We start from the raw sequence: 15376 nt of genomic DNA, 5'->3' as shown, positions 1-15376 counted from the left end.
CTTTGGGACGCTAATGATTAATTTGTCTTAATCAGATCACATCTACAACATGTGTAATTTTGGGTCTAGAGGAAATACAATGAAAATAAGGTCATGTCGAGCCCAAAGCTTAACGTTGGGTTTCACAGTATACTTGAATGATAATTCTTCAATTAAATCATGACAACATATGAAAGGATTTATTTTTTTCACATTTTTGAAATACTCAAATAAAAATACAATGTTCACATTATGACATGAATACATGAAAAATGACATAAAATAGATATAGAAACACATGGATGATAAAAACTACAAGAAACTCGTAGATGTATACATTGTTGAACTTAGAAGCAATCTCTACAACTCCTTTAAATGAAAGTGCACGAAATATTCATCACTAACTACTACTTGTGTTAGTACACGTCTACAATAGGCCATGCAAATTTTATAATTCAAGCTTTCAAGGCTTTCAAGGCCTCTCTCAGTGCCTGCAGCTTGCAACTTTGTATAGGGGTTGAAAGTGCACCAAAACCAGTAACCATAAACAATATAGCGTCTTACCGATTGATTAGCAGAACTTAGACTATGAAAAAGTTATAGTTTCCCGCTTCTCTTCAGCCTTTTCTTCTCTTCCAATTTGGCCAGTCTATCATAATATTCATTCATCACCTTATTCATTATTTTATCAAAGCCAGGAATTGTCCTCTCCATTTTCTTAAACACCCGAGTGTTAAGAGTGTCAAATAACTTGTACAATCTCTGCCAAAAACAAAAACAAAACAAATAAAATTCTATGTTAGGGAGAAGACACCATGAGTAAGTTGCTATCCAAAGTGAAGATCAGGGCTGTGCGCAGTTATTAATGTGACACAACATTGAGAGGACGCTGGTTTTAAAAAAATTATTCACAATGCAGCATCATTCTGAATCCGTAAAAGTTTAAACAAGGAAACACTTTCGATAAGATTCATACTATTATGGTGTTTGAGGTCTTGGTGAGAGAGTAGCAGATTTCTAAAGAGAGTGAGACTGGCTGGTAGTTGAGAACTGCCATCTCATCATTTATGTTCAATAACAGAAGGGTGTCATAGACCAGGAGGTGAAGTATAATGGAAGATAACAAACCTTCCTCTAGTTGAGCTAGGGGATGGAGGGAAAGTAAATATGAAGGGAAAATCAAATTTGATAAGGTCACTCATGAATACAATGCTAACAAGAAAAGAAAAGGATAATAAAGAAACTCACTATAATTGAAAAAGATATTCAAATACTGCTCAGATGAGAAATGCATACCATAACATCCTTATTCCAGTGCCTGATGTATGGAGGACCAGTACTGTAGGAACCAAGAGGTTCACGGTACCACTCGCCATTATATGTTATTTGATCCATTGCTTGTTCAATACTCAGAACTTCCCACGGCCTTAACCCAGGAATAATTGTAGCTAACTGTTGCCTATAATACATTAAGGAAACCAATGCAAATTAGCTAATACAGCAATACCAGCCAGGAGCCCAAGATCTTTATTTGTGAAAACCTCATGACAGTAAACACGGTCATTCAATATTTACAGTACACTAAGCATATGCATACCTAAGATCTTTGGGAATGTATTTGTTGGGCATGTGATCCTGCTCCAAAATAGTGGTCAACTCAGAACCACTGGCCCAAAGAAATAGAGCATGACTTGGAATTCTAACTCCAGGCCAAACACCATCGTTAGCTTCCAGTACTGCTAAATCACGTCTCTTGCTTTCTATAGCCTCTTCCTGAAGCTGCTTGTAAGTCTTCTTTTCATGCCCCTTAAGAGGAACCCATGGTGGTATACCTTTCTGCAGTTTGTGAAGAAAAGCTGTTGCTGCAGCACCCAGTCTAACTGAAAAATGCCAAACCAAGAATCAAATTCTCCAACACAAAAGGTGAGACTTGACCACTTGGAATTGTATATTGCCACAGAAATCTTCACCAATAAAAAAAATATAGAAGTCTGATTATGAGCATCTTCTTTTGTTGTAAAAATACCCTACCCCAGCACAACCCCGGAGAAAACAAAAGAAAGTAAGAAGGAATAATAAATTGAAATTTAACAGACCTTCCCATGTAGCAACAGCACGTTCCAAGCCATAAACCATGTGGATAGGCGCCCATTCATCCATATCCTCACCCCAAATGAAAGTATTCTTATCAATTATCCCAGCACCCCATGCTGTTTTAAGAGTAATAAGCTCACATGGCCCCCTTGTACGTCCCAACCGATCCTTATAGTACCATCCTCCACTCCTCATGATAACTGTCACAAAAGAAATGAAAACATCATTTGCTCCAACCTCATGCATTCAACCAATAATTACGGCAGGGTAGATATCCCCACATATAACTCTCATCTCAAAATATAAATAAACAAATAAAAACGATATATCTCTCACTGTATATTAATACATAGTTATTGGAGCTTTACAGATTGAAACAGCGTAAACTAGCAATTAATCCCTAAATATCAACAGGCCATTAGCTTTCGGTTTGAAAAATGGAAACAGTGCATGATTTAGTTCACGGTCACAGCAAATTTTGTTCTTGTCAGTCTTCCAGGCATTCTCAGTCAATTGACAAGGGGTCCAGTGCATCGCAAATTTATTATTTTCACTCATTAATCTGTTAGTTCGCTCTTCAACATACGCCTAGATGCACACTATAATCCCTCTTTACGAAATGAACTATATTCCAAGTACAGACACTCACAGTCATAGTATCGCTTATCAAGCCGCTTATACCCAATTGCTTGAGCAACATCGATTGGCCGACCCGACGGATAAGGCCTCTGCTTAAACCCCCAGAGGCCGAAGAAGAACTGTCTTGCGAAATCCCAGAACTTATCATCTGCCTCTTTCTTCGTCTTCAGAGACTTCCTTGGCATAGGTCGCCCATCTAATCCAGGCACATGTGGAAGCGCCTTCCACAGCTCCCGATCCTCTTTGTGATACGGATTTTCATTCTCTTTGAGCTCCAATTCGTTCATCTTATCTGCAATTTCCTCTGCTCTCACCAAGAACTGCATGACAGGGTTGTTTCTTATCTCTTGCAGGACCCTTTCATTCTCTCTGATTTCCTCCTCAGTAGGGTTTTCTTTCTTTTCAAATATTGGGTCATCATTCAGGATCTTCTCAACTTCAGGGGTATGCCTATAATCAGGTATATTCTCACACTCCCAGAAGAACTGGTCAGCCATTTTCCTGTAATACCCGGGCTCATCCTTAGGTTTTTAGGCTTTCCTTTGAAGAAATTAGGGACGCTAATGGCAGCAAAATTTGGAGAACTTGAATGAGGTGCTTTTAGAGAAAATGACTCCGAGAAATTCAAAAGATTTAGAGGAGGAAGGGGGTTTGGTGGCTTTCTGAACCAATTATCGAAAGGGTTAAAGCTGATAGAACCCATGAAGAAATGCGAGTTGTTACCCTTAGTGCATTCACAGTTCAGGCGAAGAAATCGAACCTGCAAGTGAGGAACTGCAATCCGAAACAGTAATATAATGTCTCGAAACAAAAGACAAAAAAATTGACAACTGAAACTCAAAATGGAAGACAATGAGTTAGTGGAGGCTATGAAGCTGACGATGAAAGGCCAAACTATTTTTGTGAGTTTCTCTTCACCGGTTGAGCGGCGCTGCTTCCCTTCTTCTGCGTGCTGCGGCCTACGGCGACTGAGCGGAAGAATCAGTATGACATGACCATATCCATAACAGCTCCCAGATTTTAATTTTAAAAATTAAAATTATTATTTTCCAAAATTAATTTAATTTTATTTAATGAAACCTCATGTTATTCCTCACATATTTCTCCCATCCCTTTTTATAAAAAAATGAATAATGTTTTTTAAAGAATAACAAAATGTAGTTAACTGAATTAATAAATATGTTAAAAATATAAATTTATTTCAAAAATACCCTCATTTAACAATTAGTTGGTGGCCTTTAATAATTAATTTCATTATTAATACTCTTTTTTAATGAGGATATAAAATTTTTTAATAAATGTTCTAAACAAGAAGTTATTATTTGTTACAAATAGGACTAGAATTATAAAAACATCATATTATAAAAAGGACTGAAAAAGGGAGAATAAAACTTAGGAAAATTACACATAGGTCCCACACAAGACAATTAATTGATAAAAAGTCCTGAAATTCTAAAATGATTCCTAAGTTCCCAAAGACCTGTGTGTAATAAATTAAAATTATGAAATTACCTACTTACCCCATTAATTTTATTGCAATAATTTATTTACAATCTCAACAGTGACTGTTGACAACTCAAAGAGAAATGGTTAACAATCTCGGCAGTGCCCCTGACAACTCACTCTGTGGGATACCAGGAGCACTGCCGAGGTTGTTCACCACTTCTCCTTGGGTTGTCAACAACACTGTTAGGTTGTAAATGAATGGGAGTAAATAAATAATTTTATAATTACAATTTATTACATGCCGGTCCCTGGGGACTTGGAAGTTATTTTGGGATTTCAAGGGACTTTTTGTGAATTAATTCTCTTGTGTGGATCTGAGTATAATATTCCCATAAAACTTCTATTTTCTGGCTGATATTCTTTTGGTTTGAAAACATATAATTGTCAATTGTTTATTTGACTTTATTCATTCTAGGGAGGTAGAGTCATAATTTTCAGGTGAATAATCTACAATTTTTTTATTTTTTTATTTTTTTGGGTTTCATTGGACTCTGAGAAGAACTTCATTACAAGCCCTTATGTTTGACCGATATAATTAAGTTTTGCAGATGAACAACGACTATTTCTGGCATTTGGAACCAAAAACAAAAAGAAAGGAAATGGCAGTCAGAGCAGTAGAATCCATCATCCATAGCTTTCAGTTGTACATTGGGTGCGTTACATAACAAAAATACTCAATAAGATGAACGTATAAGATCCAGAGCTGACTAACTTTCTACATACAAATTGTTTTATCTACAAATCTGAGTCATTGTTTATGTACTTCAACTCACACCTTACATTCCATGCTATCAGTCAGATATTTATACCATGCCCATGAACTGTAACTGATATGGTGGCTGCCTTGATCAAAACTTCTGCAACTTCCACCACCTTCTCAGACAGGACAGCGGCTCCAACTCTCCGGAGAGCCATTTCTGCCAATTTTCTCCCGCGGACCCCACTTCCGCCGAGCACAACTCCTCGTGTAGCTGAATAGACGGTGTTGAACACTCTTTCAAACACGGCATCCCCAGCTTGTAAGCTCTTTGCTATCATCCTAGCAGCAACTAGCTTCCTTGATTGAAGTTGCCCGGCATCGCTGACTTCATCTTCATCCCCAACTTTGTCCGACTCACAAATCACTTCTACAATATCTTTAATATCGGCGTCTTCAGCACGGTCCAATAGATCCAAGAGTTGTTCAGCACGCTTTGATATTATGTTTTCCACATCCACAGGACTGGCTACAGCTTTCTCACTCAGGAGGATCTGGCGGCATATAAGAATGCTGCAATTTCCGAATAAAATAATTTACAGATCAGTACACAATACATAGCAGTAAAACCAGCATTCTCCCACGTAAAGTTGTGGCAATCTTATGACAAACATATCATGCATCCCCTACCTTGTAGAAATCACGATAATCTTCTGAATCTGAGCTTGAACAGATCTCAGCCTTTGGAAATTCAGAAGTAGCGTTTCTGGTAAATCTTCTTGTCTCAGACCAGATATACGACTAACCAACTTTAGTAAACCAACCCTCACAACTAGATCAACTGTTTCTCCTTTGCATTCTGGCTGCTGATTACCTGATTAAACAGAGACGAGTCTCAATATCTTTTAACAGCAAGTGCCGTTTCTGAACTTAATTGAAACAATCTAGACTCACAGTTCTATTAATCTATACCTGTAGAAGTATAACCATTAGTAGAAATGGGCGTTTGAGCACCAGATGTTCTGACCAGTATACTCCCCCCAGTTTGAAGAGCGGTGGAAGGAAGACAGCCTTGAGATGGACTATCAGAGCCTTCAAAAGCTGATGTTAAACTTAAGTGTTCTTTCCACTCCTGATCTTTGCAAGTCCAAACTGATGAAACCCATCTTAACGTTGAGGGCAGAGAAGTATCAGCATCAGATGGAGATCCATAACGGTTAGCAAAGGCATTCCTTAGGTAATCCAGACCCGCAGGACCCTTTATCAAAGGCTCCATCAGCTTTATGCGTGCCTTGCTAATCTCTGTCTTTAGAGCCTGCATAACAGTCCACTGTATCAAATGATGTAAAACTAAGCAAATATTACAAGTCAAGACATAAAAAGCTGTAAACGGAATTGAATCCTTTGTATGCTCTCTCAATACTTCTCTCCATATGCAATCAGAAGCATCAGTTCAATCTCTCAAGGGAAGAAACCCAAATTGACAACTCTGAAGAATAGAATGAAGATAACCAATAAAATTGTTAGTGGTGCTGCTATTACTTATTTACCGTTCACAAGACCTGGTTTTACGTTCATTCAAGTAAATTTCTAGGTTGGTTAGTAGAAACTTGTTGCAGTGAACTAGCAAGGAAGTTTCGATTAAAATATATTAGGTATGAAATTCTTGCTTAAGAAGTAGCGTTTCTGGTAAATCTTCTTGTCTCAGACCAGATATACGACTAACCAACTTTAGTAAACCAACCCTCACAACTAGATCAACTGTTTCTCCTTTGCATTCTGGCTGCTGATTACCTGATTAAACAGAGACGAGTCTCAATATCTTTTAACAGCAAGTGCCGTTTCTGAACTTAATTGAAACAATCTAGACTCACAGTTCTATTAATCTATACCTGTAGAAAAGTATAACCATTAGTAGAAATGGGCGTTTGAGCACCAGATGTTCTGACAGTATACTCCCCCCAGTTTGAAGAGCGGTGGAAGGAAGACAGCCTTGAGATGGACTATCAGAGCCTTCAAAAGCTGATGTTAAACTTAAGTGTTCTTTCCACTCCTGATCTTTGCAAGTCCAAACTGATGATGAAACCCATTTAACGTTGAGGGCAGAGAAGTATCAGCATCAGATGGAGATCCATAACGGTTAGCAAAGGCATTCCTTAGGTAATCCAGACCCGCAGGACCCTTTATCAAAGGCTCCATCAGCTTTATGCGTGCCTTGCTAATCTCTGTCTTTAGAGCCTGCAATAACAGTCCACTGTATCAAATGATGTAAAACTAAGCAAATATTACAAGTCAAGACATAAAAAGCTGTAAACGGAATTGAATCCTTTGTATGCTCTCTCAATACTTCTCTCCATATGCAATCAGAAGCATCAGTTCAATCTCTCAAGGGAAGAAACCCAAATTGACAACTCTGAAGAATAGAATGAAGATAACCAATGAAAATTGGTTAGTGGTGCTGCTATTACTTATTTACCGTTCACAAGACCTGGTTTACGTTCATTCAAGTAAATTTTCTAGGTTGGTTAGTAGAAACTTGTTGCAGTGAACTAGCAAGGAAGTTTCGATTAAAATATATTAGGTATGAAATTCTTGCTTAAGAAAGCTTGAATGCTCTTTGAGCGAGTTATCATCTTCCCAATTCTTTAGGCTAGTGCTCTTGATTATGTGGGGGAAAAATAAAGCAAGAAATTATGGAGAGGATCCGATTCTATTGCAATGAGGCACAAAGCCACAAACATCAGCTAGGATAGGATGTGTTTACGCCAGTGCAACTCTCTTGAAAGTAAGCTCTACAAGCATTATCAAGGGAAAATTAAGCTTGTCACTACAGTTTGGTGATATAACACATCTAAAGTAATTCAATGTTCCCTTTAAGAAATCCACACAGAAAACATACTTCTATTTGCATAAATATTATTATCAGGCAAAAGGGAAAACTTGATTCAAAATTCAACAAAAGAGTCTTGTAAAAGAAGTACAGTTATGCAAACACACCTGAATCTGTTCTAGGACAAATCGTAAAACCCTTGATCAAGCCATAACACATGGGTAGTCTGACTCGTCTCTAGATGGCATATTTCAGTCAACTCCGAAAATAATCTCTGATGTGTGCCCTTCATTTTCTCCCGTTGGCTGGAGCTGAGAGCTTCTGCAAAGTGACCAAAGAAAAATTCTAGGATCTTTCCAAGGTAATCAACATCCAAGTTGCCTGATTTCAGCACCTTCAGATGGGCAGAATAAAATTATATCAGCAAAGGAAGTTATTGGGAATAGGCCAAAGTTGTACCTAATAATCATAGCAGGCTGAAAAGGAATGTAGTGTTACCTGAGAAAAAATTTCTACATCAATCGCTGCATAAATTCCCTCCTTCCAGCTTTGTGGAGCCATCTCACAAAATTTCATCCCTAACCTCCTTCATGAGTTGAACAACTGATCATAGTTGGGCTGTTCCTGCTTAATAGATTCCATGATGCTGTCCCAAAAAGCCTTCTCCATTGTCTCTTTTATTTTTCCCTGAATTTATAAAAATGAGCAAGTCCATCAAAGGCCAGAATCATTAGTTCATCTCAAATCAGCCATCAACTTGACAATAACTATTGTACAAAAATGAACTAACCTCAATGCTTTGGTTGAAAGCAGCGTCACCCCGAGCATCAGAGAAACTACAGTGATGCTGATGGAGAAATTCATTTACAAGAACTTCATTCTCCGTAACCAACTTTTTAAGGGAAAAACCCTGTTGATCATTAGAACTCGTACTAATTTCAGAGACGGTCGACCCCCCAGGAGGGGAAGTAGTGGTATTCTTGAATAGGGAGCGAACTGCATGGCTTTTAATTTGGCTACTCCCAACTGGGAGGCCAATCTCATTTGAGCTAGAAACCATGGAAAGCAAAGGAGGGAAGGTAGTTCTGCTTTGACTTGGAGCAAAAGACTGAGTCATTAGGGAACCCAATGGGCTTCCGTTATCCTTCACTTTAAGGTATCTAGACCTTGTTTCAGATAGTGCACCTTCCATATGCTCAATTCCAGCATTGCCACTTAGTTGCTGTACCATTTCTTTCAAAAGTCGTTGACTTTCAGCAACCTGCATAAAAATTAAAAAGCTACTATAGGAACGTGACATAACTACTTACAAAATGATTCTACTCAACAAAGATATAAAAGTGATAGACCGCTTTCCCAAGAACTTGGATGCAATAATAAGAAAGCAGTTCAAGGCAAAAATATATATATATCCCAATTGACTGGTGCAAGGCACCCTGGTGCGGAGATTAGAAAATTTGTTCAATCAACAAATCAAATTCCTTAGATATTTAACATTCTACAATATACCACACAAAGTCCTCTATGTCATTCAGCTCTAGTGATATCATAAAAAAAAGCATTCTAAAGAAGACTTCAGAGCTCTTGGACCAGGAGAATTTACCTGATGCTGAATAGAGTTCATATCATCATGACTGAGCTGACCACTATCTCCATCCGGAGTTAACTTGCAAGTTTGAATCATGGAAGCCTCAAGCTGGCAAACTGCTTTAACCAAATCCTTCTCCAATAACTGAGCATCCTTAACCTTCCAAATCACAAAACAACTTAAGTATGAGCACCAAGCTTTATCAAAAGCAGCAAGCTGAGACTTGAACGTGCGGCATTTTGAAGCTACTGAGTCAGGCTGGACATCTGAACACTGCATTGGTCCCTCCAATATAATTTTTATCAATAACTCAAACATTTGGACAAATTCTTCAGCAGATTTGGCCAGAGCAATTTCACGTTCTCCCATTCCACTGAAAATGGCATTTGGATGACCCAATATCATATAAGCACAAAGGACAACTCTCACCAAATATCTCGGTAACCTGTCAAGGCTCCTGTTTGGCTCCCCGACTGAACCTGTTTTCGTAGCCTCCCTGCTTTTCAGAGAACTCCTGGGAGTAACACTTTTCTTGGGGGTCATAACTTGTTTAAGAAGGTGATCAATGTTATCCAAACTAGACAAACAATTAGCAGGAGCTACAGCTCTAGACACTGTTAGGCGGCTCTCAATCCGGTCAAGTACAGCTTTCACAACTTGAAGAGTAGAAGGAGATTCAATAAGAAGAGCAATTTGCTCAAAAGGCATTGACTTGGCAGATTTCTCATTAATCCCCAATGCAACAAAAGCCTTTGCCAAAGTAAGAGTTGTTCTCTGCGACCTTACAAACTTCCTCCAGCACCTAAAAAAAACGAGCTTAGCAATTGTTTACAACAATATTTACAAATTAAAAAAAAAGAAGAAGTAAATATAGCACCATGGTATCCCATGCATAGGATACAACAAAAAGAGAAAATTCAACATGAATATGGGTTCTGTTTCACAGAATACACCTTTTTTCTGCAACGGATCAAAGATTCTTCAAATAGCAAAGCAAGCATGTGCAGGTTTATAGCTTAGATAAGCCCTCCTTCAGAATGAACCAAGACAAAGTGACTAAAGCGGTGGATGTTCTCAGAGGGTTTTTTTCAAACAGTAAATTTAGCATATGTGTTTCATTGCTAGCAGAGGTTCTATACAAAGGAACAATTAAAACCTAATTTCTTAAATTTCAAATAACCTTGATATTTTTCTGGAAAGAAGTTTGGCTTCCTTGGGCAATCTATTCCAATCTTCCTGTGCATTACCATGCAACCTGCCCCTCTGCCTGAGGTATTCTGATCTCAGTCTTCTTGCCTAATCAAAATATGAAAAATTCAGTGGGACATTTGTTATGTCACAAAGGTACCCAAGTGAGAGAGGAAAATTTTAGGACAGAGAAATACACAAATAACCTCAAGCAATCTGCATGCATACCTTTTGTATCCGATCTTCCAATTGGTCATTCTTCTTCCTTTTCTCCATCTCACGCTGCTGTGATACAGATTTGACTATATGTCTCACCTGCAATAGTCGAGTATGTGCCCTCTTCTTCTCAGCTTCCAGCAATCCAAGGCGTTTAATTTCAGCAGCAGCTCGCTTTTGGTGAAATGCAGCACGTACATGCTCCTCCCGAACTACCCTTTGCAACAATGATTGAGAATACCTTTCTCTAAGGCTGGCCCTTTTTTGTCTACAAGCCTTAAGCATAAGCAACCTATTTGCTTCAGCCTGCTGAACACGTGATTCCACCTTTGCCCAGCGCTTCATGCGCTCATCCTCATGACGAATTTTGGCAGCTTTCCTTAATTCATCCAACCTTGCTAGGCGCATTTGAGCCTTTGCCAAAATGCTCAACCTGCCAGGAAGGTATTGAATCATGACTCAATCATACAAATAAAGCATAAATCAGATAATAAAGAAAGAGATGATGCTGATTAATTGACTATCTATGAATGGAAGCAAACCTTTTATAAATATATTTAAAAAAAAAACAACAACATAGTATTATACTGCTCTGACGGTTCAAAGGCCAGAAAAAAAAAATTTAAAAAGTAACTGAACTAAGATAACATTTATAAAATGTCCTTCTTTTGTGTGTTACTACTTGAAAAGCCTGACAAAGACTTATAACATTGTAATCTCAATTTGCCTCGCCCAGAGATTAAGAAAATACGATTGGACAATAAGACCACTGCCACAGCTTTTTAGCCAAGACTTTATAGCCGCTGCACATGTGCATATAACTAATAAATGATTCATTAAAAAAAAAAAAAAAAAAGCGAGTGTCCCACATTAAGAACCCACCTCTTTTGTTCAGCAGCTTGCAACTTTGCTTCTAGACGTGAGCCGCGGTCTTCCTCTTGAAAGGAAGAGCTCAGGGAGTTTCTTGGCTTTGAGCGTGCCTTGTCTGAAAGCCTCTCATAATATCTCTGGAAACAGAGAAAAGAAGAAGTGTTTAAGACACTCATGGACATGAAGAATTACACAGTTACTCTTGAAGGAGGTTAATTTTTTTTCACCAAAAGGGAAAGAAAAAAGAAAGAAAAACAATAATCTTGAATCTTCTAAACACTCAAACATGCATATAAATTCAAAATTTGATTGAAGACTGAATTTAAAAGTTGGCTGCAGAGTAAACAAACAAAAATAATGTAAAGAATAAAGTATACAGAGAGGCAATGTTGATTAAAAAAGGGAAGCTAGAAAAGCATTATTGTTGAGTGAAGAAACAAAGACATACCACATAACCACACCAGTGCTGAAGTCAGTTTGAATGTCAATAGGAGAACCAAAGGCTAAAAGCTTATCTATAAAATTAAACAGAAACAAAGACAACGGTAAATCGTAAGAGAGAAGCACGTGAGAAGTGTCACCCAGAAGTTCAGATCAAATTACCGACAGAATAAGCAACCATTATATCCAACCTAACATTGAAATAACTTGGGAATAAAGCAATGAAGATGGAAAAAGAAAATCATGACAGGACACATTACAATTATCCACATCAATAAAATTCTCACTGATAACAAAACAAACAAGTCGCCAGCGACACTTTTTTGCAGTCGATGAAACAAAAAAGAAAAGTTGTTAAGAATCTTAGCACTTGATGTCGATAAATTTTCCAAAACAGAAAAGATATCACAAACATCCAATCTTCTTCCAGAAGAATTTAATGCAAATCTAAGTGTAGAAATAATTGACCAGAAAAGAATTGACAAATCATAAATTAAAAGACTTCAAAGTTAAAATTACGATTTTAAGGCTTTTAAGTTTCCTAAACTTTCTTACCTGTCTTCGCAGATCGGCATCACGCAGCTTGGTTTCGATTTCCTCAACTGAACTAGGAGACTTACAGTCCACATCAAGAAGCCTTCGGCGAAGCCTCTTCGGCAAACTTGACGGCGACTGCACCACCTCCTCATCTCCGACAGGAAACTCCATTGCAATTCCACCTTCACCGGCTTTCCGCACCGGCAGCTCCACTCCGGCAGCCATCCGTTAAAGTCACGACGTCGTATGCGAGTGTACGTATGAATCAACGATTGTATGAACAAATTTTGCGAATAAGAAGGAGAAAAGTATATATAAATCACCAAAAATATGTATATACGACGGATTTTGTACAATTCAGATCAGATGGAAAGGTTGGCGAAGATCCGATTCACTTTTGGGAGCTCCTTTGTTAAGAGAATGTAAGGGAGCGTGTGATTGCTATAGAAGAGAAGTGAAAGGAAATGGAGGAAACGAGAGAGGAGGGGAAGATTCGAATCAAACGAGATCGACCGAAGTTCTAGAATGATACTTAACCAAGACGAGGCTTAGGGAAGGCGTTGGCCACGTCAGCTTGGGCCTCAACGGTCCTCTCCTTAATATCTACAGGAGAGAATGACCATCAAGGACCTTGCAAGGAAGTGTACGTTAGAAATATGACTTTTCAAAAAAAATTCAGAAGAGAGCTACAAAAACATTGACAAGGGGAAAAAAAAAACCTCTGCGAGCACCTAATTTCTCTCATCATTCTCCGCCTCTCGACAAAAAGTGGAGGACAATTAAGAATACAAAACTTCCTATTAAAACCATCTTAATTGACTCGTATCCCATAGTATTATGATCTAGAGGTACATAATAAATCAAGGGAAAATTGGTTAAAATAATTCCTGTTTGAAAATTTAGTTAGTTAAAAAGACCTAAATTTGAGCGCATGCAAGTATGATCTATGAGTGTAACATATCATCCGTTTGTGTACAATATATCTTCTTATATGTGCAAATGACTTCCGTATTGATAATTGTACATATCATTGATAATATGTTACACGCAACGGAAGATATGTTACACTTGTTTAAATTCAGGTCTTTTTAGTCAATTAAATTTTCAATCAGGAATTTTTTTTACCTATTTTCTCATTAATCAATACCGCCACTCCCTTGAGGGGAAAAAAAAAATCTAGCATCATTAATATCAATAATATCTCTATAAGAGTGTTTACAATTACAGCAAGTTAAAAACTTACTCAAATATAAGTTGAGTTCGTGAATAATTCCAATCAATTTTGTAATGAAGAGAGACATTTGAGAGTTTGTAACTGAAACCACAAATCCGGCATTTGGCCCTGTTCATAATAATGCCTTTGCATCTGTTTCTTCTATCTTCCAACATCGAGCCATCCGCTTCAAGCTTGATAGGGTCATCTCCTGCACTATGCTTTTGGTCTCCATGATGAAAGATATGCTTATACAAGGAACAATTCTACAATGAAAAATAACAAGCATGGACACTACTATACCAAGATATTTAAAAAAAAAAAAAGTTACTACATTGAATATTCTATTCAGTTTCCTCTTTATAAGAAGGATTTTAACCTTATAAATTAAAAATAATGTTAGGATGCTTTTCATTAAATAGTCTATTCAAGTGAGCTCAATGTTCTTTGCCTTTGTTCATTGACAGAAGTATTGTAAGGAGAGAGAGAGAAATATTCATGTTTAGTGCCTGACGATGTCTTGACTGGAATTATTTAATAAAAAGATACCTATACTGTTAGCAAAAAAAAATTAAAACCCGACTCCATATATTTATTAAAACCATGTTGTTTGTTCATTGGTTTTTAATACAAAATTTGTTACAAAAATTGATTGAAATAATATGATTTCTTTTCAAAACATCCATCCTCAAGCAGCTTAGAAGTAAGCGTTGACAATACTATTTCAATACTATTTTGAGGAACAAACTTTGACTTTTGATGTACGCAAGGGTCATCCGTCATACCCTTCCAGAAACAGGGCATTTTGACAAATTCTACTATTTTCCATATATTTGGGCCTCTAGCACTTTTGTAGTATGTATTTTTCCTATTCTTTGATATAAAACATGTTTAACTAGTTTAAAAAAATTTAAAATTACTTAAATTAGTTTTTTATAATAATAAATATTGCCTTTCCCACTATCTCTCATTCTTAATATGAGAGTTTATTTAACTTTCATTTTGATCCTAAATATAAGATCCTAATCCACTTTGTCTCTCATATTTATCTTTTTTTTTTTGGGTTAATACAAATTTTGGTCCCTCATTTAAGCCCAATTTGGTTTTAGTCCCTGAAATTTAAAACGTGTGGTATAGTCCCTCAAATTATATCCGTTTATGTCCGTTGGTCTCTGACTTCTTAGCACCGTTAAATCCTGCTGATATGGAATTAACACCGTTATATGCTGAGTTGGACCACATGACCTGGTAATGAACCGCTGAGCTGGCATCCTGGTGTCATGTTAGCTAGAGATTGACCGAAAAAAGAAAAAAAAAGGGGAATCAGAGGCAAAACGCAGGGGACAACGGTGGAAGAAAAAACAAAGGGGAAAGAGTTTAGATAGAATCTGGACGAGTGGAGAAAGGAAACCAAGATCCGGTGAAGGCAAAGGCAACAAAGATCTGTGAAGGCGACAAAGAGTCAGCAAAGGCAACAAAGATCCGTGAAGGCGACAAAGAGTCAGCAAACGCGACCTAGATCCGCTGAAGGCGACAAACATTCGGCAAACGCAGGTAAGGATGACTGGTGTTTGGTAG

General features: G+C 37.5%; 1 protein-coding gene and 1 pseudogene across 1 annotated transcript; both read right to left on the bottom strand.

The window, feature by feature from the left end:
* Positions 1-168: 168 nt before the first annotated feature.
* LOC114712897 (protein TIC 56, chloroplastic-like) lies at positions 169-3682 on the bottom strand. The gene is given in 6 exon segments (XM_028897456.1): positions 169-741; positions 1276-1438; positions 1577-1859; positions 2076-2273; positions 2723-3241; positions 3244-3682. Coding segments are annotated over 6 exon segments (1500 nt in total). The 5' UTR covers positions 3416-3682; the 3' UTR covers positions 169-576.
* A 1219-nt stretch (positions 3683-4901) lies between these two features.
* On the bottom strand, positions 4902-13081 carry LOC114712898 (uncharacterized; annotated as a pseudogene).
* Positions 13082-15376: the final 2295 nt, after the last annotated feature.

The sequence above is a fragment of the Neltuma alba genome, unplaced genomic scaffold, assembly GCF_004799145.2.
Source record: "Neltuma alba isolate B1F8T4 unplaced genomic scaffold, ASM479914v2 tig00011398_pilon, whole genome shotgun sequence".
Taxonomy (NCBI): domain Eukaryota; kingdom Viridiplantae; phylum Streptophyta; class Magnoliopsida; order Fabales; family Fabaceae; genus Neltuma; species Neltuma alba.
This window is presented reverse-complemented; position numbering and strand designations above follow the sequence as displayed.